The 24,498-nt window shown below is 41.1% G+C and overlaps 1 protein-coding gene and 1 long non-coding RNA gene across 4 annotated transcripts in view; one reads left to right on the top strand and one right to left on the bottom strand.

The window, feature by feature from the left end:
* LOC130679513 (uncharacterized) overlaps positions 1–15,066 on the bottom strand; it is an 87,073-nt gene extending 72,007 nt beyond the window's left edge. Inside the window, exons 1-2 of the long non-coding RNA XR_008992493.1 lie at positions 14,950–15,066; positions 12,912–12,961 (exon numbers count right to left, since the gene is read on the bottom strand). This is a non-coding gene — a long non-coding RNA (uncharacterized LOC130679513). The remainder of the gene's footprint in view (positions 1–12,911; positions 12,962–14,949) is intronic.
* Positions 15,067–15,255: 189 nt separating this feature from the next.
* The window catches only part of PTGDR (prostaglandin D2 receptor), a 60,254-nt gene continuing 51,011 nt past the window's right edge, over positions 15,256–24,498 (top strand). For 2 of the 3 annotated variants that reach the window (XM_057488466.1, XM_057488467.1), the window contains exons 1-2: positions 15,256–16,341; positions 22,272–22,528. In XM_057488466.1, coding sequence (XP_057344449.1) covers positions 15,505–16,341; positions 22,272–22,511 — 1,077 coding nt within the window. In that variant the 5' untranslated portion in view covers positions 15,256–15,504 and the 3' untranslated portion in view covers positions 22,512–22,528. Of the gene's footprint in view, positions 16,342–22,271; positions 24,116–24,498 lie in introns of those variants that run through there. The other variant, XM_036917895.2, reaches the window with a different exon arrangement.

Raw genomic sequence — 24,498 nt, 5'->3', positions numbered from 1 at the left:
TTTGTGTTTATACAGAGGATCAAAGCCTAATTGGGCTACCCCGAAAATCAACTAAGATACGTATGAAAAAGAACTTCCAACATCAGCACTCTCTGGAAGACTCATGCCAGAAGATGATCATCAAAACACCCCAACAAAGATCCACGCACTGCTACAGCTGTAGATGCACTCATCCCACCAGTTCCTGGACTTGCCATGGGAATGAAGAAGGAGATATCTAAGCTGGCCTGTGCATACAGTAGAACAACAAATTTGACTGGATCTATACTGTTGGAACTCAACCAAGAATTAGAATAAGTACAAATTGTAGCACTCCAAAATCTTACAACTACAGACTATTTACTGTTAAAAGAACATATGGGATGTGAACAGTCCCCAGGAATGGGTTGTTTTAATTTGTCTGATTTCTCTCAGACTGTTCAAGCTCAGTTGGACAATATCCACCATATCATAGATAAGTTTTCACAAATGCCTAAGGTGCCTAACTGGTTTTCTTGGTTTCACTGGAGATGGCTGGTAATTACAGGTATGCTTTGGTTATGTAACTATACTCCTATTATGTTAATGTGTGTGCGCAATTTAATTAGTAGTTTAAAACCTATACATGCTAAGTTACTCTACAAGAAGATATGTCAAAGAAACAATCAATCTTCCCATGTTTTCTTCCGCCTGCTACTTCTATAGCTTTTCTTCTTCCTTCCTAATTACAACCCTTAAATAGAATTCGTGCCTCATATCAAATTTACCGAGTATCATAATTCTTCCAAGTGGTAAAGATACCTCAAGACAAATGCTGGGCATAGAAGCCACAGGGCATAAATATGCAAAGATGTAAAAAGCTAACCTTTTCAAACAATAAGGCTTCTCTCTCACTTACCAACTTTACATTTCCCTGTATGGCTCCGGAAGATGACTGGTTAGCCAGAGACAGGTAAGATTCCTCAAGGGAGGAACAACCTAAGACAGGCACAGTCGCGGGGGGGCCATCAGGTGAGAAATTGGGGATCAACAGAGGTGAGGCTTAGAACCTCACCCCCCCTGTTCTGAGAGAAATCTGCATAAGTGGATGTTTTATTGCCCTTGTCTAGCTTGGATTAACACATAGTCTACAGGCACATACCTGATCATCTACATTTGCTCTCTTACAACACTAAACTATGTTTTCTACCTTTATCTTGTATCTACCTACCACTTCAACATTTTATTAAAAATAATAATAATAAAGAGAGAAATGTGGTATCCACATATAAATCAAGTATAAAAATCAAATGAGTATTCATATTTGAACTGACTGTTTATAGTTCATAATGCATGAACAAAACCGAAAGTTTCTGTGATGACTGCCCTTGTACTGTTCACCATGTAGCTTATTCACTATGTAAGAATTTGTTCTCCATGTAAGAACTTGTTCGTTATGCTTCAGAAGTTTGGAGACTAATGAAAATTAGGCTTGGGGTGGATTAATGATTGTGCATTGAGCATTGACTCCCCTATACAGAATTTTATTGTTGTTAACAACCATTTGATCAATAAATATGAGAGATGCCCTCACAACAACAAAAAAATATATGATCAGAATGTTTAGGTAAAACATTTGATAAAAGATGACAAACATATGACTTTGAAAAAAAAATCTCTTGGAAAGCTGGAAATTTGTGGGAACTTCCTTAACTTGATTAGCTATATTTAATGGGTTAAAAAATCACTATACTTAATGGTGACTTATTAGAACATTTTCTTTCAAGAAGAAAATAAGACAAAGATGGTTGCCATCACTATCTCCTTTTAACACTTTACGGAAGGTACAAGAAAAAGATAAAAAGACATATTGATAGGAAAGAAAAAGACAAAACTGTCATTACACATAGATGATACCATTCTCTGCACAGGAATTCAAGAGAATCTATGTATAAATTATTTGAAGTAAGAAAGTTCACTAGTTTGGGGAATAAGAAGCAGATTTGATTGGGTGATTGAGTAAGAGAAGGATGAAATACAGATATCTGTTGTTCTGAATTGGTAAAATATATAATATGGTACTATTTACTTAGATTGCTAATTCTTCAGAAAAATGAGCTGTGAGTTAGGGCAGACCCATAGTAGGTGGGTAGCTTCCTGAAGAACTCCATGCAGGGCCCTAAACATCACTGGAAAATTGTCTTTAGAACTTTTACAAAAGCGATTATTCCATGAAGTTGTAAAAAATACTTTGATATCCTACTTGAGATAGGTGATAAGACTCCTCTCCCCACAAGGGAACATCTAGTCAAGGTGGAAACTCACTTGACTGACATTTAAGGAAGGCAGTTCTGATTAGCCTCCTAGCTTTTGTTTTCCTGAAGGGGACATCCAATTCTGGGGCCAAGCTGACCTGATCAGGACAACAGATGAGAAGCTGGGTTTTTAGAGCAATAACAATTCATTCTCTACCCTTCCTCTCAAATCTCTCAGCCTCTATTCTACATAAAGTTTGAAAGGGTGATGTGAAGTACCAAATTAATAACTAGCTAAGAGGCCCACATATTTTAGTCTCTCACTGGGTAGTGGAAATTTATGGATGTAGCTCAGTATGTGGCAAGTGGGTCATAAGGATTGCAAGCAGTTGGTTGGATATGTATGTCTGGACCCCAGAAGTGCATATTTGAGAGTTTATCAGAAAATGAAAGAGAGTTAAAGCCATAGGCATGGATGGATGGATCAAGTAGAAAGGCTATGGGGAGAAAAATGAGAAGAGACACACTCCAAGAATGGAATGCTGAGGAAGAAAAACAGAACAGTTGGCTGAAGAAGCAGGAAAAGAACTATGGCAGTATCTTGAAAGAACCCAGGACAAGTGAGGACATTGAAGGGGAAAATGTGCATTGGTGACAAATATAAGCTGAGTAAAAAGTGCACACTGACAAAGCCACATAGGTAAATTAATCAAGTACAATCTATTCTTGTTGAATGTAATGAATTTACAGCAATAAGTTTTTACCCTGACTAATTCATTCTTTAAATTATTTGTTCATTCATATTTTAGTGAAGACCCACTGTGTGAAAATCTGTTCCAATATCTCTCCTCCCTTCTCTCCTATTGAGTCAAATACAAAACCTCCTTGGTTCTTTCCTGGGCTTATAAGAGCAGGCATGAACTTAATATATAAACTTCCTGTTTTCATTTGAGTAACTTCTAAACCCCTTTGACTCAGCATTTCATCACCCTGCACATTAAAATCAAATCATTCTTCTGAGGTTACAGCCTTCAGTTTCCTATATATTTCCACCAGTGTTTTGTATTCACTAAAAATACATGAAGAATCCAAGTTCTCATTCTTTTGCTTTTCCCATGTAATCTTATTCCAAAATCCTCTAAGTGAACTATGTTCAGTATTGTCTTAAGATCATGTACCATACTTCAAAAGGACATTTCTACTAAATCTAGTGCTTTCCTCACTGGATTAGGTTGCATGGTCAGATATTAATCTATTCATGACCACCTACTAATGAACACCAACTAGGTGTTCTTTTGTCATCAAAAAATTTAAAATCTCATAAGGAAGATAAATAACAGAATTAAATAATTATAATACAAGGCAGAATATGCCAGAAGAATGAGCAATGGGCTATGAGACTGCACTGGAAGAGAAATCAGTTTGGCTTGAGTGACCTCGGAGGGCTTCAAGGAAAAGGTGGCATTTTAGCGGGGTCATCAAGAAGTACAAAGACTTCATAGGTGAAGGTGGGAGACAGGACCTTTCAGGAAGGTGCAATGGTATGAATAAAAACCAGCAAGGCAAGAAAGCACAGAGGAAGTCCAGAAAATGGTGTGTAGATATGCTTGGTGGAAAAAAATATATCAGAGAGAAGAGAAGAGAAATAAAAATGCTGACAGCTAACTCTGACCATTTATTACAAGTCAGGCAGCTTTGAAAAGTGCTTTATGCTCATCATGCCACTGAATCCTCACACAGCTGAAAGGGGCAGGTATCATTCCCATTTCCAGTTGATGGATGAAGAAACCAAAGGGCGGCAGGATCCAGTGACTTGCCCGACATTGCATAAATGGGAGATTTATGAGCTGAGCTAGAATCTGAGCCCAGCAAGTCTGATTACAAAGAAACACCACACCCAATGTTGCTGAAGAAGGTGGAGGGATTGTGTGGGAGGTGGGCAGATCCAGGAAAACACTGGGCCAAGGATAGGAAGAGATGAATTTAAAGAAGGCAAGGGTTGTTTATAGTCATAAATATTTCAGAGAATTCATAGCCCCAGAAGGTGAAAAACCCATCGAGGGAATGATTACCGGGCCCCTGGAGACTTTAGGAATGTGTGCTCGGCAGAGTAGTGTCAAAGAAGCTGAAAGGCAGAGGATTAATCAGAGAGCCATGGTGGCCCTAGGAGGCAATGACCAGAAGCCACGTTCCCTAGAATACTGATGCCCAAGGTAAGGAGAGAGAGGACAGTGACTGGAAAAGAGGGATCAGTTTGGTGTTTTGTTTTTCAGGCTAACTACTTTTGTGCTTATTTCTGTAGAGAAAAGACAGTGGAAATGTAGAGAGAGAAAACTGAAGTGACAAAGTCCTTTTTGAGGTGGGGGAATGAAGACACCGTGGATGCAGGGAAGGCTGAGAGAGCCTCAGAGAGGAGGAGTTAACTTTTTCTCTGAGACAATAGAAGGGAAGACAGGAAGCGAGGTAGTGAGCTGGGCGCTAAGCACATCTACTCCTGATGACCTCAACCACCTTGGTGAAGCCAGAGGCTAGGCCCCATGCTGAAAGATGTAGGTTGGGCTGAATGTAGAGACTTTAGAATTGCAGTAATGATTCAAAATCAACAGTGGAAAGTCAACAAAAGTTGTGTTGGATCTGGCCTGGCATAATGGACCTCGCAGGCTCAGACCTCTCTTCACCCAGCTGCGATGCCAGCCTCTGTAAGAGCTCACCTGTAACAGCCTCGCCCCTTTTGTGCTCTTCTTCCTGAACCAGCTGTCTCCAGTGCTACAGCCCTCTGCATCAGGCTCGTTCCTGCTCTCCTTACTCTAACTCCTTCACCCACTCCTCTAAGAGCCGCACTCCTTAGACTTACAATCCATATTACTCCAATAGCTAGCCTGACTTCTAGCTTCTGTGCTTATTACAATTACAACTCATTCCTCTGAATTCCTGCTTTGTAGCTAATCTCCTTACTCAGTCTAGCCTGAGCCCTGGAACCTTTATAAGCATATGCTCAAGAGGTGGGATCCATTAAAGGATAGCATATAGAAGGGCTGCAAAACAGCTTTGATGGTCTGTTTGAGATAGCCCCCATGCCACGTAGACTCAGATTGCCCTCCAGATCCACTCTCTGTGCTTTCCTACCTGTCCCATGCCCAAGAAGGCTGATCTTGAAGGGAATATCAGGCAGGTTCCCTTGCCAACTGATTTCCAGTTGGGTCAGGCCAATGGGAAGGACTGATAGGATTTGGGGAGCAGGTAGGAAAAAAATGGCAGGGGATTTATTCTTGCAGCTCCCTTCTGTGCAGCTGCAGGCTGGCAGTGGCTGCATCCCCCCACCAAAGACCACAACTTCTTTCCAGCAGCTTCTCCTACAGCTGCATTTGTGATAATAGCTGCAGTTCCACTCTCATGAATTCCAGTAACCACTCATTGCCTTTCAGGACTAAGAAAGTTATTGCTAGTCTCTGGGTGCTTCAATATCCCATTAGTTACCCTTAGTATCTTTGTAAATTGTCCATTAACCCCTCTTCAATATTCCCACTTAAGCATGGTGTCTTTTTCCTGCCACATCATCACTGATACAGTGCCAACCTTGAATGGGTCCAACAAGCAACATTTCAAAACACATGTATCAAGACTGGGAAGTCAGGAGTGTCAGGGATATTTTAAATGTGAGAATCTTTGCCTGGAATACTCAAATGTATCTAAATCAAATTCATTATTGCCCTCCCCTTATCTAAATGTGCTCCTTCTCCAGCTTTTCCCTAGAAGGAATTCATTATTTCTTTAATTTATATAAGTGTTCATTATAGGATGCTTCCTACATGCTGGGCACTGGGCTAGGCACTAGGGATTCAAAGATGCCCAGAACAGTGTCTATCCCTCTAGACCTACCTCTAGCAGGGGAGACCCACAGTTGACCATAAAATAATACCATACATACCCCCTCCTTTTTAACAATTGGGACTACACGCTGGCAGAACACAGAGGAGAAACCCAAGATGGGCTCTTGGAGCACCCAGAAGGCTTCTTCCAGAAAGTAATGTCTGAGCTGAACCTTCAAATACATAAGCTTTCAGAAGTGGAGGGAGTAAGAAGGTGGAAAAATCCGAGGCAGAGGCAGCATGAGCAAAGAATGGAGGCATAAAAATGAAGAGCATGTTCAGGAAATTAAAAACTAGCCTGTACAACTGGACCACAGGGTAAATGGTAAGCGGGCAGGCAGGCTGGCCAGGTGGGTGGGTGGGGGCAGGTAAAAGAAGGAAACAAGTAATAGTCTTAAAAAAAAAAAAGGTAGACTTAGCTAGATTACGAAGGGTGTTAACTGTAATAAAAATAGATCTGATTGGTATGATACCTAATATGATGAGATACTTTTCTGAAATCTTGTATCTTTTTTCCCATCCCTCACACAGCTACCTTTGCCTCAGGGAAGGGGTGTAATAATAAGAGCCAGGCAAAAAGCAAGGCCTGGCTTTTAAGTTTCTAACTAGGATTGTGAGATTCATGTTAGAGCCTGTAGTTCTGAGGAAAAAGGGCTTCTGAATTTCTAGAATCTTGGGCCCTATAGATAAGTGTGTAGCTTATGCCATAAACTCTACTTTTAGAGAGAACAGTTGGACAGTCATGCTGGCTGGCCTTAGAGGTTTTCCTTTTCCATATCAGATGCCAGATGCACAGCTGGGAATAGGAAAGAATAGAAGAATGGAGGAAGCACATATTTTCCTGCTTATAATGAATTTAGTTACCAGGAAATACCCAATGAAATGGAGCATGGCAGAGAGCAAGACCTCTGGATAGATACATACATTAAGGAAGAATGAAAAATTGTGAGAAAGACATTTATCACAGATTTCTTTCATGTTTTAGTATGTCTAATTAGAAATTCATAAATTAAACTAGTGTGAAATTTAATAAATGTGTGAGTATATCCTAGAAGCTATATATAACTCCTGAAAAAAAAACGGTTGAAAATGCAATACACGCTTCAGCACCTTTTCTCTTTGTTTCACATCATTTACCCTAATTTACAAATTCACAGAAAATATTATATTACTACTAGGTTTTATTTTTGGGTCAAATCAAGTAGTGGTTCTTTCATTCAAACCTCACTGCGAGAGTTACTTTTAAATAATGTTTTTGGGGCTTTGCACCCGAATGTCTATAAATAAAGTGATTTAAATAAGTTGAGAAGCATTTTAAACAAGTTTATGTCTATTATGGGTCAGGTTTGCAGGGGTACATTAGATGACACAGCCTGGTTTCTAGCTCAAGAAGAGGTTCTAATTATTTACTAGTTCATCTATTCTCTTGGTTCCCATCAGTTTGAAACCAATGCTTATAAAGATTCACTGAACATAGATCTTGTGGGATTTGGAAAACTTTCCTGAGTCTGTCTTCAGATAGCACCTGGTCTCCATCCCTGGCCTCTTCATCTTGATGCTTGCCACTCAGTCATGCCCCGAATTAATTAGACATCTAAATATCTCAGAACACTGTTTTTGTTTTACAAAATTATTATTAAATGCAGACTCAATGCATCAGGATGCCACTGACATTTCTTACTTTGAAGACACACTCATCACTTCACTCTTGTTGTTTAATAACAGGAATTTGTAAGTTCTTGCTCAGTGATCATCTTTCCTCTTTGCATATAGACAAGGATCATATCATTCATTTTCACAACTCTATCTCCAGTGATATTTGGTGAACAAAGAAGGAGGCTATTTGGGATCAGCTCTATCAAATACCCAACTTATCACCTCAAAATAGCTCTGTCTCTGTATACACCATCTTCTTCTTAACTCCAGTCATGGGTAAGATGTTTTTTTTCTTTCTATGGCTCTTCTCTTCTTCACTACTATGTCCCATTCTATTATTTGAGTCTTCCTACCTCAATTATCTCCTATTTCTCCAGCATTTTTACTCTCTCCTTTTCTACTGGTTTTTCTTTGTCAGCTCTCAAAATAATAATAATCTTCCCCCAGTTTGCAAAAGACTATGTTTTGCCCTTCTGCCCTCTCAAGATTTTAATATCTTTCTTTCCTTTCACAGCCAAAACTAATCACTGGTTCCAATTATTCATGTCCCATGTACTCTTTTATCTTCTGCAATCTGATAATCAATCTACTCTGGGCTTTAAAGGTCATCAGTAACTTCCTAGTCACCAAATTCAATTCTCTTTTCTCAGTCCTCATTTTCCCCCCATTGCTCTGTGCTGTCTGAACTATTACATACTATGGCAGAAACTGTTACCACCAAATATCCCATTTTTCCCTTCCTTCTTACCAGTACAACTCCAGTTGTATTCCAACTTGAAATGTGTCCAACCAAACTACATTATTTCCGAGACTTTCTTGTGGTTGGAATGGCCTTATAAGATGCAAGCGACATATTTGTATTTATTGGATTAATGCTAGCTGCTGTAACAGATGAATTCCAAATTCTCATCAGCTTAGAAAATAGCATTTTTTATTTGCTCACATAACACCCAAAATGTATGTGCCTAGCCAAAGGCAAACCTTCTATGTGGTCATTCTGGGTCCCAGATTCTTTCCAAAAATTGGCTCATCTTTTTCTAGGACTTCAAAGTCCTTTACATTTGACTAGCAGATGGGGAAAAGATAGGGTGGACAGGATGTGGGAGGCTAGAACTCAGACATTTGATGACACATAATTGCCAGTGAGTCAGGAAAATACACTTTATGTGACTGCCCAAGTGGAGGAAATGAATTTGATGGACAATAATCCAGTCTCTGTCCCATAGGTAAACCTTTCAATAGTAGATTCTGGCTCAGTTAATTCAGTAGATATGATTGGAAGAGACCACAGTCGCTACCCCCTGCCTGGGTGCACTCTAGGGCAGAAAATCGCACTTCATCAGTCCTCTAAAAGCAGCATTTCTACTTTACTTTCTGCCATGACAAGTTTATTATTCTTAACATTTTTTTATCTTATTGTCATAAACCATGAGTTTATATTCTGCCCTAATAAGAACCACTCCCAATCACAATCAGACTCATGAGCCTTTACAGTTTGTGAAAAGTAAGTTTGAGAAACACTGAGACAAAGAAATAGATGAGATAAGCTGTACCATGAATTTGTATCTTAAATCCCCAAAGAGAACCAAAATTCCAAATTTTGAGTTATGTTCTTTGTTGTCCACAATAATATTTTTTTCCAAATACAAAAAGTACATATGCGGTTTACAAGACATCTGGAGAGCACAGTGTCTCCAGATCAACAACCCTCCTGTTTACTTCACTCCGCAGACTCTGACTCCAGGTCGTCCCCAGCATTCCCTTGCCATGCTTGCTGACTGACACGTCATTTACTGTCTACTCTTCTGATCCCCTGGTGAGGAGATGCACTCCTGTGGGTCACCCTTCATTCAGCTCAGATTACTCTCTACTAGGGAGACATTTGTCTAGATTTAAATTCAAGGTGATCACAGAAACAGTTGAGCCAGAACATTTCTCCTCTACTCTCTTTAATAAGTATTAACAGTATTAATAATAATTCATTCTCAGCACTGGAAATTTCCAACTCTTCCACTTTGTTCTCAAAGTTTACATGCTGTGAATGTATATTTTAAATAACTCATCTTTCATACAAATTAGCACAGACATAGAGAAATAATTAATTTCAAAAGTCAATCCCAATTATTTCCTTTAGGTATTACACCAGAGCCACTTCGAGGTACATAAAATAGTTTTGAGACCCAGACTTGCAGCTGCATACAACTTATATTTATGTAAACTGAACTTTCTGCCTGGTAGTTGAAAACAGAAGATCTCAGCTTCTTAGCATAAGAGATCAAAATTATTTAAGAATCAAGGATAGTGTCTTTCAAGACAAAGAAAAATAGTAGAAGGTACCATGGCTACTCATTCATTCAGTGAACATTTACTGAGAGCCTCCTATGTGCCTAGAAGTGTGTGCTAAGACATAGAGCAACAAAACAGAATAGGACTGACTCTCACACCAAGCATGCAAGCATGCACCACAGTACAGTAAATGCTATGGGGCTTTGGAGGGAGCCCAGGAGAGTGGGTCACTTAGGTTTAGGGATGAGGGTTGAGGAACATCTGGGAGAATCTGAAGACTGAGTGATCAGAGAGATGAAATAAAAATCCAGGACTATGTTAAGCAAAGACAGATAAAAAATGGTATGAATTTTAAAAAAAGCTTTAGAATGCTATGATCCAGGCATTGTCCTAACTTGCCTGGAGTCACCAGTGAGGTGTCTAGGTAGGATCTTTAAGGTATGGGTAGAGCTTAAGGGCACACTGCCTCTGGGTCCCAGCTAAGATGCCCACCAGCATTGCCCTGGTAGTGGACCCTGCTGTGAGCCCAGAGTCCCTCCAGGACTGAAAGACTTATTCCTCCAGCTGCCAGCACACAGACCGAAGCTGTCAGCCCCTTCCAGGCATTGCCTTGTCTCAGGATGTTGCTGTACCCACGGCCAGGTGCCCTTCCCTAGGACCCCAGTGCCTGGCCCACCCAAGGGTATAAAGACCCTCACACCCAACTCAGGACAACTCCAAACACCCCTTTCAGCTTCTGAGCTTCCGATTGGGTTGGTTAAGGCCTATTATTGAAACTATCACAACCTGGCTTCTCCTTCTGCCCAATCCTGCTTCTGTTCCCTCCCTCTCACAGGTTTTGCTCCACAAGGACTCCCTAATAAATATCTGCATGCTCATCTCCAGCTCAGAGTCTGCTTCACAGGGGACAAACCAGCCACACCTGCTAACAACTTCCCTTAGAACCACAAGCAAACTGCTAGAAAATCTCAGTAATCAGCGAACCATCACAACCTATGATCAGGTTAACAAATGTATTACTCCACCATTTATTTGCACCCAGGTCATCACTCAAAGACATTTTCAGAAATTCATGCTGATCTTTAGAGTTTAAACTACAGCCAAGCTAAAAATGAAAATGTTTTCTCCAAATCCTGAACATACAGAGATCCTGCTCCAATTTACATGTGGACACAGGAATTCAGCCCAGGTTAGCCAAGACACTTCCACCCACTAGAATCTCTGGAGGATTTAATCCTTCATTTTGCCAGCAAAATATATCAAAATGGAATTTCCTGTTGGACAAAAGGTTGGGGGATCCTAAAAAGCAGGAACCAGAACCAGACAAAATGAAGACTTCATGAAACTACCTGCAAATTTTAGGAAACAAATGATGAAATGACATTTGTGTAGACTTGGCCACAAGGTACTACAAGATCAGCAGAAATGCAGGAAACTGACCAGCTGTCTGATGCTGTTGGGGTTCTGCCTCCTAATACATGAGCAAATACATGAAAACACAGGGTCTCTCCTCTCTCTCTCTCTCGTCTTCTCTGCTCTTCTCTTCCTCCAAAGCAGAGGTTTGCAGAATCTGAAAGACCTGGATCCATTCTATCCTCATCACTTACTTGATATGTGAACTTGGAGAAGTTATTAACCTGAGTCTCATTTTCCTTATTTAGGGAAAGAAAGAAAACTTCTCTGGTGCAGTTGGCAGGAATAAAAAACAGTGAACACCTTTGACAGAGCCATACAGACATGACCTGACCCTCTGCTTAACATTCTAGCTCAGTGGTTCTCATCCTACCTGTACAGTGGAAGTTAACTGGGTGGCTTCAAATATACAGAAGGGGGGTACTCCCAGGTAGTCTGATAAAATTGGTTTGGGATTCTGAAGAATCAGAAATGAATAAAGCTCTCCAGGACTCTGGAGTACAGCCAAGGTTGAGAATTACTGCTCTATGCAGATTATTTTATTTAAGCCATGGAACTACTTCATCAGTTCAGTACAATTATCTGTGTTGTCCTACACACACACACATTTTTAAAGATAAGGAAATTAAGATTTAGAAAAGTTAGAAGATTCAGCAGCAGACTCACAGACTCCAAGAAGGGACTAGCGGTTACCAAAGGGAAGGGGTGGGGAGAGAGGGAGAAAGGGATTGAAGGACATTATGGCTGGCACACATGGTGTGTGTGGGGGTCACGGGGAAGACAGTGTAGCACAGAGAAGACAAGTAATGACTCTGGCATCTTACTTTGCTAATGGACAGTGACTGCAATAGGGTGTGTGAGGGGGACTAGAAAATCTGGGTGAATGTAATAACCACAATGTTTTTTATGTGAAACCTTCATAAAAGGTTTATCAATGATACCTTAATAAAAAATAAAATAAAATAAGATCTTCACCTCCATACTATTGAGCTACCACCCCACCTACTAAATGTGAAGAAGCATCTAGCTTGGCCTCTAGCAGAGAGAAGATGCTCCAAACTGGTAGCTAATTTTGTTCTTTGCTGTTAAGGTTTCCTTCTCTACATTCTCTGCTCTTCACAATCCCCAGACCAAAATATTACTTGGGAGTTCAATAGGAATGAGGGATGGATAAGATTTAAAGGCACAGTTGGGATGGATCCAAGAAAATCTATTGCTTTTCCTTCTTTCCACCCTCCCTAAAACCTGACCATGAGCATACCCTTGCTTTCTGTTTAAAATATTTTAAAATAATTATTACAATACAATATTGAAAATATCAGAAGCCCAAAGAGAAACTTTTCTACCATCACTTAAGTCCATGTTTCATTTGCTTATGTCAACTTCTAGGTCTTGCCCATAAGCATATATGATTTTTACATTTACAAAATCATAATGTGATTATACAAATTCATTCACATTATGCCACACATACTGTTTGCAGATGATCTGTCTGAGGACCCAGTGAAGCAGCCTAGCAGAGCTCTGTAGATAAAGATAATTTACTGTGTTACTGGGCCCAGGACACTTTCATTCAAAGTTTCCCTCTTAGGGGAAAAAAAGCTTAGCTTTGTCACTATGAGAACTGATACACAAATTTATGACAATGTAAAAGTCCCATGACATGACATTTGTCTTCCCTTATTTGCCATATACTCCTCAGTGCCCACACACCTCACCCCCATGCCTGGCACAAAGAACTGAAAGAATACTTGATGTGTGAACAAATGATACTTTTTTTGGCTGAAAGGCAAAGGTGTGAAATAAGATTTCTTTGAAGGAGGGAACAGAGGACTCCAATGTTAAGCCTGAGAACAGGGCAGGGTGAACAAGAGCAAAGCAGGCAAGAAAGCAGCCGGAAACCCCATGGGGAAGGCCAGCTGCTTGGCCAGGAGGAAACACGTGGTTTCCTGAATTGTACCCGTTCAAGGCCATCAACCTTTGAAGTATGACATATATAAACCTTGTCAGGGATCCACAGATCTCCCTTCAGTGACACTTGGGAGTTAGTTCTAAGAAGTTGTTTACATTTCTGGGCTGCTCTCCCCTGAGCACTGTTCTTGAATACTAGAATGTAGAGGCAGCTGTAATAGAAAAAAACTGCAAAGGATTGGTGTAGGTAGGCTTCAAAGAACACTGCACAGTGTCCTCAGGGGAGAATTCGTAAGCTAGAGTCCATTGGCCCTCGTCAGGGCACCATAGTGGGACTGCAGAAAACTGTGAACAGCCTATAACTGGTGCAAATTGTGAATGTGTGTTCTTGCGTATCTATGTGTGTCTGTCTGGAGAGGAGACCTCCAATTTACTTCACCTGATTGTTAAGTCTTTTGGTTATAGGCCTGCTCCCTCTCCCACTTCATCAACTCAAATAGGGCTCTTCTAAACCCATCATTATTCATTAGAAGCTAGAGATGGAGACAAGAGAGAGCAGGTGGAAAATAAGGAATTCACTTTGTGGAAGTCCTTCTGTTGATTGAGTCAACAGATGTGAGAGGATTAGAGCATGCCCAGCATATATAAGGGCCTATAAGTGTTAGCTATTATTATTATTATTATTAGTCTATGCCATGCATTTTATGTTTTCTTAACTTCATGATAACCCTATGAGGTCAGCAAAACTAGGTTAGCAGTTTAGTGGTAGAGTTCAGAACTATCCAATTTCAAAGCCTGGACTCTTCATCTCCATCCCGTAGCCTGAATTCCTGGCCAGGCGTTCAGTCTGGAGGCAGCTTCTCTGGCTATCCCGAAGGTTTTAACTTCTAAAGCTCAAGGGACTTGCTCTCTCCCTGAGTCTGTCCATCAGAACAGGCACTTAGCCTAATAATGAGCTTCTCCAGTCCAAGGCATACTCTTGCTTGCTCACATAATATGGCTCCAGTCACCCAAATTCTACTCTCAAAGCCAGTTTCTCTCCCAGGGTATCACGTGTTAATTAAAGAAATAAATCACAATTAGCTCTCTTGCCTCTATGATGCAGCCAAGTCAAAGGCCAGAGGAAAAGAAACATTTTCTAGTAGTCAAAATCCAGAGTGAAAAAGCTCTAAACCAAGTCTACGATTCTCTGGTTTCAAAATCCAGGCTAAAAACTGCAGCTAAACATCAGCTACTAAAACACATGAGAATCCTGACAGCTGTAATGTACTGACACATCTTATGTGCCTGCACTTTACATGTTGTCCCTATGACTCAAAAGAAGCCAGGGAGCTGGCTACATATTACTTCTTGAAAGGTTAAGCAAGTTCCTCAAGGTCACACAGGCAGTGAGCTGCAGAACCAGGACGTGAACCCAGTGTATCTGATAACAGCATCAGTTGGTAATACTCCTTCCACCATGTCCACACAACCACTGTGATTCATGGTACCCGGGGCAAAATCTCCCCCTTGGTTTTTCCTGGAGCCTCTTCCCTGAAATCTAGCCAACCTCTTAGGAGCCTTGGAAACACAGAGGATCTCATAGGTCTCAGTTTCCTCACCTATGCAATGAAGGTCATTGTTCCTTTTGCAGGATCTAGAAGAGAAGGCCAGCTAAGGTGTAAAGTGCTATGCAGATTTAGCTCCGTTTAACCCTTCCTTAACCCACTAATTAAAAAACAAATAGCAGCCTGGTTTCTGAACTTCTCTTCAGAGTTCTTCGGCACCCAGTTCAACCTCCTCCTCACACCCCTCTCCTCTCTAGTGGCTGCTGCCTGATTCCCCTCCATTCCTGTTCTCGCCTCACAGGAGGACTGGCTTTAGACGCTAGGACTCTGGCTACTTGCCTTCTTTTTTCTGCTTCTGGGCACGAGGGTCTGTGTCTGCTCAGGGCAGAGCTCTGCAGGGCCAGCGCCGGGGCGCCCCGGCCTCGCGTCCCGCCCCGGGGGCGGGGTGTGTCCCGAGAGTTTAGGGAGGAGGCGCCCGCCAAGGGGAGCACCCGGCCGCCCACGGAGCTGCCTCTGCGGCGCAGCCTGCCGCCGTGGCCTCCTCCGCACCCCGAAGCCGGGGCCCTGGCGCTCCCGCGGTCTGCACTACCTCCTGCCGCGCCGCCAGCCATGAGGCCGTCGTTCTACCGCTGCCACAACGCCACCTCTGTGGAGAAGGGCAACTCCGCGACGATGAGCGGGCTGCTCTTCAGCGCGGGCCTCCTGGGCAACCTGCTGGCCCTGGCGCTGCTGGTGCGCTCGGGGCTGGGGTCGTGCCCTCCGCGCCAGCCGCCCTCGGTCTTCTACGTGCTGGTGTGTGGCCTGACGGTCACCGACTTGGTGGGCAAGTCGCTGGTGAGCCCCTTCGTGCTAGCCGCCTACGCGCAGAACCGGAGCCTGTCGGGGCTGGTACCCGCGTCGGGCCGCTCGCTGTGCCAAGCCTTCGCCTTCTTCATGTCTTTCTTCGGGCTCGCTTCGACGCTGCAGCTCCTGGCCATGGCTCTGGAGTGCTGGCTGTCGTTGGGGCATCCCTTCTTCTACCGACGGCACATCACTGTGCGCCGGGGCGCGCTGGTGGCGCCCTTCGTGGGCGCCTTTTGCCTGGCTTTCTGCGCCTTGCCCTTCGCGGGCTTCGGGAATTTCGTGCAGTACTGCCCCGGCACCTGGTGCTTCATCCAAATGACCCACAAGGAGCGCTCGCTGTCAGTGCTGGGCTTCTCAGTGCTCTACGCCAGCCTCATGGCGCTACTGGTGCTCGCCATCGTGCTGTGCAACCTGAGCGCCATGCACAACCTCTACGCGATGCACCGGCGGCTGCAGCGGCGCCCGCGCTTCGGCCCCAGAGAGCGCGCGGAGCCGGGCGCCGGCGAGAGGGAGGCCTCCCCGCAGCCCCTGGAGGAGCTGGATCACCTCCTGCTGCTGGCCCTCATGACCGGGCTCTTCACCATGTGCTCCCTGCCTTTAATCGTGAGTCGCTCTGCGCTCGGGTACAGGGGACTGGAGCGCGTCCTGCCGCAGGTGCCCGGAGGAAAGGTGGGGGTTGGGGCGCCGTGCGCGAGATGCTGCGCCCTGGGCCAGGAGGGTGGTGGGTTGCTGGGCTGCCCAGATCGGGTTCCCCTCACAGCCCTGCGGAGATAAAACCGAATTTGTTGAGCTAGAAGAGGGAAAGTTAGAGAAAGGAAGGGAAAGACAGAGACGGATAGTGTCTCCTTAGCCGTGGCCGGCAGTATCCCCTCCTCTCTGCTTCCCTCCTTCTCTCAGGATTATTTTTGCGCTTCAGAATTTTGACGAGCGGAATTTGGTTCCTCCTTCCCAACAGCTAGGTAATGTTTTATGTAGTTAGACCTGTCCAAGATTTTAGTGTCATGAGAAATGGGCCAGTGGCATTTGGGAGTTCTCCCGGTCCTGCTGGACTGATTTGCAGCAGTGAGTGACTAAAAGCATAAATTTAGTTTTTAAAAACTTGTGCGTGAACTCTGAGGAGTGGTGGATCCTGTTTCTGGTGCCGCCGCCTGAGCGGTTGGCTGTAGAGGCCGAGAGGCTGTTGGGAGACGCAGATGTTTAAGTACATGTCAGCCAGATGTGTCGCTTTGATAACTTGTCTTAACAGGTTTTATTTCTATCTTGGCAAGCGAGGTGATATGAAACTTCATTTTAGGTTTTCAGTTTGCTAATCAGGGTGGTGGAGGAGATTGAATTACTTCATTTGAACGTATTGCCTCCTGGGGTCATGGCCAAGACATCTAGGAGTGGCTGAGGCTTGAGAAAACTTTTTCGGTATTACTCCTCTCCCTCTCCTTCTCCCTCACCACTCAGTGTACTTGAGCAACATGAATAATATTTAAATAAATCCATTGCCAATTCAATGTCTTTGGAGTCCAGAGCCTTCTGTGAATAGGAAAGTCGTTAAGTTTCTTACGGCAGTTAGCAATTTTAGATGTTATTTCAAGGGTGGATGACGGGGAAGTATAATGTGGTTTTTCTCTTAAATTAAGAACTTACATGTGGGAAGTGTGGGAAAGGTTGTCTGTAGAATCATCATGCACAGTTAGGATCAGAATTCCCCAAAACAAACAAATAAGTAAACCTGTATCTATATAAATAGATATAATAGAGGCATAGATATTTAAGAGCAGTTTTCAAACTTTAGCACTCTCAAAATGATCAGCAGGGCTTTTAAAAGGACAGATGGCTAGGCCCCATCCCCTAGCATTTCTGATTCCGGTGTTTCTGAAGAATTCTTACTCATAACAAGCCCCCAGGTGAAGTGGAAACTGCTGATCTAGTCATCACGTGAGGAGAACTGCACTCTCCAGCAGGAGTTGGCAAAACCACAGCCCTCATACCATCCAAATCCATCCCACCTGCTGTTTTTGTACAGTCATTGAGCTAAGAATAATTTTTATAAATGAACATGTACAATCAATTTGGCACGCAAACTCTGAACCCCAATTAAGTCAAATACTATTCCAAGAAAGAAAAAAAAAACTTTCATTCTTCTCCTTAGTAGATATGTATTACAAAAAAAAGTAATCATTACATTCTTAATTTCATCAATGAAAATTGTGGAAATGTGTTTTTTCTCTTTTTGTAGAAGTACCTACCAAATATTCACTATTTGCCTCTTCACCTGTAAAACCTAAAATATTTACTGTTGGGCCCTTTACAGAAAACGTTTTCAAACTCCTGCTCTAAAGTAATAATTTTTCTTACCTATGGTGTGATAAAAGCAGACAATAGCCCAGTGCATTGATGTTATTTCCTCAGTTTCACTGTTTTAGTACGAATATGCAGAAAGGAACGTAATACCACATAGTGCAAGAACAGCGCATTTGGACACATCTCCCAGGGGCTTTGACTAACTCATAAGCAATTGTAAGAACTGAAGGAAATAATTTTATAAAAAGCTTGTGCAATGCTTTTTCCAAAGATGTGCAATGCAGACAACATTCTTCACAGGAACTATCATTTTCTAGAAAGGATAAGGGCTTTAGTGTCAGACATGGGTCTGAATCAGCCTTTATTACTTACTTGCTATGATAGTGGCTTAATTACCCTCTTTAACCTCAGTTTCCACATCTGTAACAATATATATATAGCATCTAACCAGGTGCCTGGCCTCAAAAATTACTATCACTATTATTACTGATTATAATTTCCATTTATTATTATTGCCTGCTGGATCTAGAAAATTAATCAAGAAATACTATCTCCTTAGGAGGTAGCATTATATTCTAAGGCAGTGATTCTCATTTTTTTAAGTTAAGGGACTCCATTTTACTCCAGAAAATTATTAATGACCCAAAGAGCTTTTATTTTTGTGGATAATATCTATGAGTATTTAGCACATTAGAAGTTAAAAGTAAGAAAAAAGATTTAAATATGATTGCAAAACAAGTTAACAAAATGTGCTTACTGATTGTGTTTTTGCATAGGTATAAGGAAAACTTTGGGATTTCAACACTATTTAATGAATGATTATAAAGTTATAGAGATTATAGCAGGTAAAATGGGAAAAAAAAGTATGTTAAGAGCACAAAAGTACTGAGAAAGTCTCTAAAATGCACAGATGTATACACCCTAGTCCTACCACATAAGAAAGATCTAGATAACACAAGAATACACTCTACTATTTCATTAGTCATGGGAGTGAGGATGTCATTACATATCATCAGCCTTGGTAAAACTCATTGTATGCCTATCAGTGAAAAAAGGCAAATACTGTCTTTTTCTTATGAGAATAGCTTTCGCCCCACAGACATAGTGAAAGGTATTGGAGACCCCCTACAGTTTGAAAATCACTCTTCTAAGGCATGTGTCTAGTGATTGGAAAAAATAAGACTGTATGTGAAGGGGTGAAAAGTCTTTTTTAAAAACTTACTCATAGCATAAATCTTGTAATTCATTAAGCCAGTGAAAAGTTTGTTGGGCTGTAATTTTTTAGTTAATACTGCTACAATGCTGGATTAGAGCAAGATACTTAACTAGACTAAATTTTCACATTTCCAATTTGATGCAGTCTGAAGACAGTACAGAGAATACTGGATGAGCTTTAGAGCAGTTTGCAGCATACTTTCTAATGCATATAACATATCTTCAAAATTAATTTTACCTTAGAAAACCACAATGTATTGGAGGTTGGTAGGGGAGTGAGAATGTTCACATATAGATTAGATGTCAGAGTTGAAAGGTTTAACAGCCAGGTAAAGAGAAGTATGAGCATATGTAATTGCACATCAGAATCCATGGAGACAGAGAAGTGGTAGAGGAAATCCCACATGTATTGAGATAACTCGTTTATGTATTTTATTTTGGTGGACAGAAAGAATGGATGGGATACTCCTTCCAAAGGAGGCCCTTAGAGGCATTTAAGAGATGCTGGGCAAGAGACCATCCCAGGGGAAAGGGTCAGGAATGGATTTAAAGAGCTAGAGCACAGAGGGAGGTCTTTGGCATTGTGATGGATGAACTGGACAGAAGAGGTCATTAGAATCAAGGAAGCTCTCCCCAGCAGGGCTGTCCAGCCAAGATGTCCAGCCAAATCTCCAGCCAGCTGGCAACAGCATTTTTTCACGGACTTCCATTAATTCCAAGAGAGGGTGCTCTTCTCTCACTGATTCTCTTCATGTAAATTTAACTAGTACTTTAAATATGCCTGGTGTATATTCTAAGGCTATTCCTTATTCTAGTCATCTTTTATAGGAGCAGCACATAAAGTATGTTCTGGAGAATACTATTGACTAACAGAAACTCTTCAAAAGTCTAAATTGTGTTCAAATTAATATCTTGGGAATTCATAGAATATGTACTTTGATCACTGTCATGAATGAATAAATTTATTAATATTTTTAGTAAACTTGAAAAATTAAATTAAATTAAATTGCAAAGGCCAGGGTAGAACTTCTAATACAAATCAAGCAACTTGAAAATACAAATAACCTAATAATGTATAATAGAATTGACATAGATAAATACTGCAAAAAAGTAAACAAAATGGTTTGTTTTAATCATAGATTTTGTTCAGTTACCAAGATCCCAACTAATCAGGTATTTCAATTAGTTGGAATTATATTTTGCTGCACTCCACTTTGAGGAGAAAGAGGCAAATATAGAGACAAACTCATATAAAGTGTTTGCTTTTTAAATCAACTGAAGTATATATCCTATTTTCATCTCTTTAGCAATTTGGCACATATCTGGTAATTACTACATTCAAGACACTGTAATTCATTGTGAGGATATAAAATTAAAAAATGCCACATCTGTCCACATAAGCAGTGATAATGGGGATGAAAGTGAGTAATTCAGGCCATATAGGAGTTCAGAGGAGGAAAGGAGCCATTACAAAGTGATAAAATACTTAATACTAGCAAATGATTGCACTCTTTAGGACCTGTCCCAAGGTTTTTCACATACCATCTTATTCAAACCTCACAGTCATCCTGGAAGGCAGGTATCATTGCCCCTGTGAGACAGATGAGGAAGAACTTGCCTGAAGTCACACGGCCAATGAGGGGATTCTATCTGGCCGAGATGGTTGGACTCTAAAGCTGATGTGCTTAGCCACTACCTCAAAGAGGCTTCCTAAAGGAGATAGTATCTGAGGTGGACCTTAAAAGGAGGTAGGATTTGGGTATGTAAAACCCAAAAGCTTTTAAAGTAAAATGCTCAGTTTCTACATCTATAAAATGATTGTACTTAGGATTTTTGTGAGGATGAAATTAATCTTTTAAAGTAAAATGTGTAGAACAGTGCCTGGGAATAGTAAACTCTATATGGGTACCAGTCATTATTATTAGAATTATTAATCAATGATGGGAAAGGGCAGCCAGACAGAAGTATCTGTTTGGCTTCTTCCTAAGTGCACTAGATGGGAATATCCAAGCCTGCTGAAATGCACTACAGAAAAGAGAATAAAAAGGTAAGAAAATAATTATGGGAAAGCACATCTCCTCATATTCCTTGATTGGCCTGTATGGCTCTGATCTGTGCACTTATTCATGTCCCCTCCCACTAAATGTTGAGGTTGTATATTTTCTGGCCTGCTAGTGTCCATTTTGCACCATTATGGATTTAGAATCTCAGTAGACACAGGGAATGTAACGCTATCAGGAAAAAGTGGCTGGCCTCCAACAGAGTGGGAGGCAATGGTAGTGCCTGTTTAGAAAACAGAGTTGGCTGAATGGCAGGCCGGAAAAGCTGTGGGATGAGGCAGTTTGCAGGGCCTGGAGGAGGCCACAGAGATCTTAGGAAGATCAAGGCAATAGAAGTGGCTGGGCACAAGCAAACAGGCTAGTATTTCTGTGCAATTTTTTTTTTTTGCCTTGTCTGAAAAAAGGCATGCCAACCCCAGAAAGGTAATCATCCGTTCTGAAAATAAATAGGGTAGTTTATAAGAGCTGAACATGTCCTCTTTGCAAGTGTCTTTTCATTGGAGTATTTCCTGTCTCCATACATGTGACTTTTTTTCTGGCTAAGTAATAAGGTAGGAAGCAGGCAGAAGAAAAAGAGCAGAACTGAAGAAAATGTGGAAAGAGAATCTCTCTGTTTATGGAAGTTTGTAAAAGAAACAGTAACTGGGTTTGGCCATGTCTGCTCTTCCTCTGCATGGCCTGACAGGGGCCAGGAGATGCCTGCACAGTGGAGTAGCAGGTGGATCAGCCTCCAGGGACACCTCACTTCCACCGCGTGTCCCAGGTCAGCCCTGCACCTCCCAGGCTCCTCACTCACACCCCTCAACTGAGGTGGCCTTAGCTGCTTATAAAGTTGCCAAAAATGAATATTCCAAGCCAAGCCACTGTGGTTCCTACAGAAAAGTAATGTTTCCAAAATGAAGTAAATGAATTTATTCCTTCCATCAATCTTTCAATAAAATGGAATTTTTTTCTTTAAAACAGTACCGTGCTTACGATGGAGCATTTAAAGCTGTTCATGAGAAAAACGGAGCCTCTGAAGAAACAAAAGACCTCCAAGCCTTGCGTTTTCTATCTGTGATCTCAATTGTGGACCCTTGGATTTTCATCATTTTCAGAACATCAATATTTCGCATGTTTTTTCACAAGATTTTCATAAGGCCTCTTATGTATAGAAATTGGCACAACAATTCCTGCCAAACTAACATGGAATCCAGTCTGTGACAGTGTTTTACACTCTGGTAAGCTGAAGAATACGTCACATTTCTGTCAAAGAGCCATGATTTTTTTTAAAATGTTACATTCAAATTTTAAAAGTTATCTCCCGTAACAAAACACTAAGTGTATTTTCAAAAGTATCTGATATATCTTAACAATGTGTTTCACTCTATATTCATGAACCCGGTCAGTGGATTATTTTTATTTCAAGTTACTAATAGCAGCTAACAATTTTATATATTATAAATGATGGTAAGAGCTTCAAAACAATATTAATTGTTCCATCATTTGTACTCATTACCCCTAATTTTTTAGAGATGTCTTGAGACATCCTCCAGGTCTTTATTCAATCCAATAGAAATACCACTGTTTACAATTATCTGATGGGTGTTCTTAAAATTTCTAACCGTGTTCATTTCCAGTGGAACTTGATTTATTTCTTATTATAATAGCTCTGAATTATAGATGCTCTGCAGAGAAGTGAAGTGGGAAATATAGCCAGGTCAGGGGTTTGGAGAAGCCCCATGTGGAGAAGCAAAGCTATAAATAAGTAGAATCAAGGTAAGATATGACTATGACCCACAACTCAAAGAAAAATTCCTAGTTTTTGAAGTCCAGGAGGAATATCAGTAGGAATCAAAATTTTGGAGTTGGTTACAATATATTGTTTCAATTTTTGGAACCTCCATTTTATAGATTTATCATATTGATAGATTCTTTGGGAGAGGGATTTATGTTTCTTTGAAAAACAGTGACATATGATGTAGCAGAGAGCTGTGTTTACTCCATTTGTCTGTGTGAAACAGCAGGGCATTCAACAGAGAGAAACCCACCCAGGACTCAGTCAACCTCAATTGAGGGTGGGGTAAACAACCTTAACATATACTTATTAACCCCCATATTCTGGACTTTGTGGATACAGTAAGATCTTCGTGAGGCTCCTGAGAGCTGTGCTTTCAAAACTGGACTGGGATGTGGCTCAGATGGAGCACCATTGAGCACTTTAACTGTACGTTTAAATGTTTACAAAGGGTAGTGACACTGTGACCAAAAGGGGAAAGTGGGGGTATTACCGGCTGCAGGTGTTAGTCCTAACAAGACACTCTAAACCCAGCTTGCAGGTAAGAATATTCACCTTTGGTAAAAGAACACATGGGGGATATTAGAGGGTTTCAGCATCTCTGGGGTCCCTTTGTACCCCAACACACTCAGACTCTGAGCTGGAGAGCTGGCTGCATTTGAATAGCCCTGAGACCCCCATTCAACCATCCCTTATTTGCCTTATTTCCAGCATAGCAGTAACCCATTTGTCACCCCTGGTTTATCTCGGAGATGTGTGAACCCGAATATGTATGTGTATTTTTTTTTTCTTTGTGTAGCAAAACTGTGAAATGGCCAAATTAGGAACACCTGACTTATAATTTGAGAGTATGATGTGACAAAAAATACAGTTTTCAAGTTTAACTTTTGTTTATGTGTTGAAGTACACATGTTTTATTGTCAAAAGAAGTACTCTTTTTTGTGCTCTCCTTTTGGAAGGTGTTCTGATTAAATGTCAAGATAGTTTGAAAAGTTTCAAGATGAATCAATAAACATAATTTTATAATGTTTTGCAGAGGAAATTACTTCTGTTCACAATGAAAGAAAAGGGTTAGTTTTCTTTTTGGAGTAAATAGTGAACAACTGTATTTCATTCTCTATCAGTTAAATAATGTGAATTTTTATAAGCTATTCTTATAGCATTTATATCACTCTAAACAGGTTTGCATAGATTTATCCAAAGACAAAGCTTTATATAAAGTATAGATATACCCTCTTGATGAAATCCATATTAAAAGTCAACTTTTCAATGATCATCATTCATTTATTCATTAGATTGTTAAATAACTTTTAATTAACACATACCGTATGCCAGGCAGTTACTTAGGTGCTGAGGAAAAGAATACATAAGATTCAGTCCTGGTCCATAAGTTGCTCATTGTCCAGTAGGGGA

This window comes from Manis pentadactyla, chromosome 11 (assembly GCF_030020395.1).
Source record: "Manis pentadactyla isolate mManPen7 chromosome 11, mManPen7.hap1, whole genome shotgun sequence".
Lineage (NCBI taxonomy): Eukaryota > Metazoa > Chordata > Mammalia > Pholidota > Manidae > Manis > Manis pentadactyla.
This window is presented reverse-complemented; position numbering and strand designations above follow the sequence as displayed.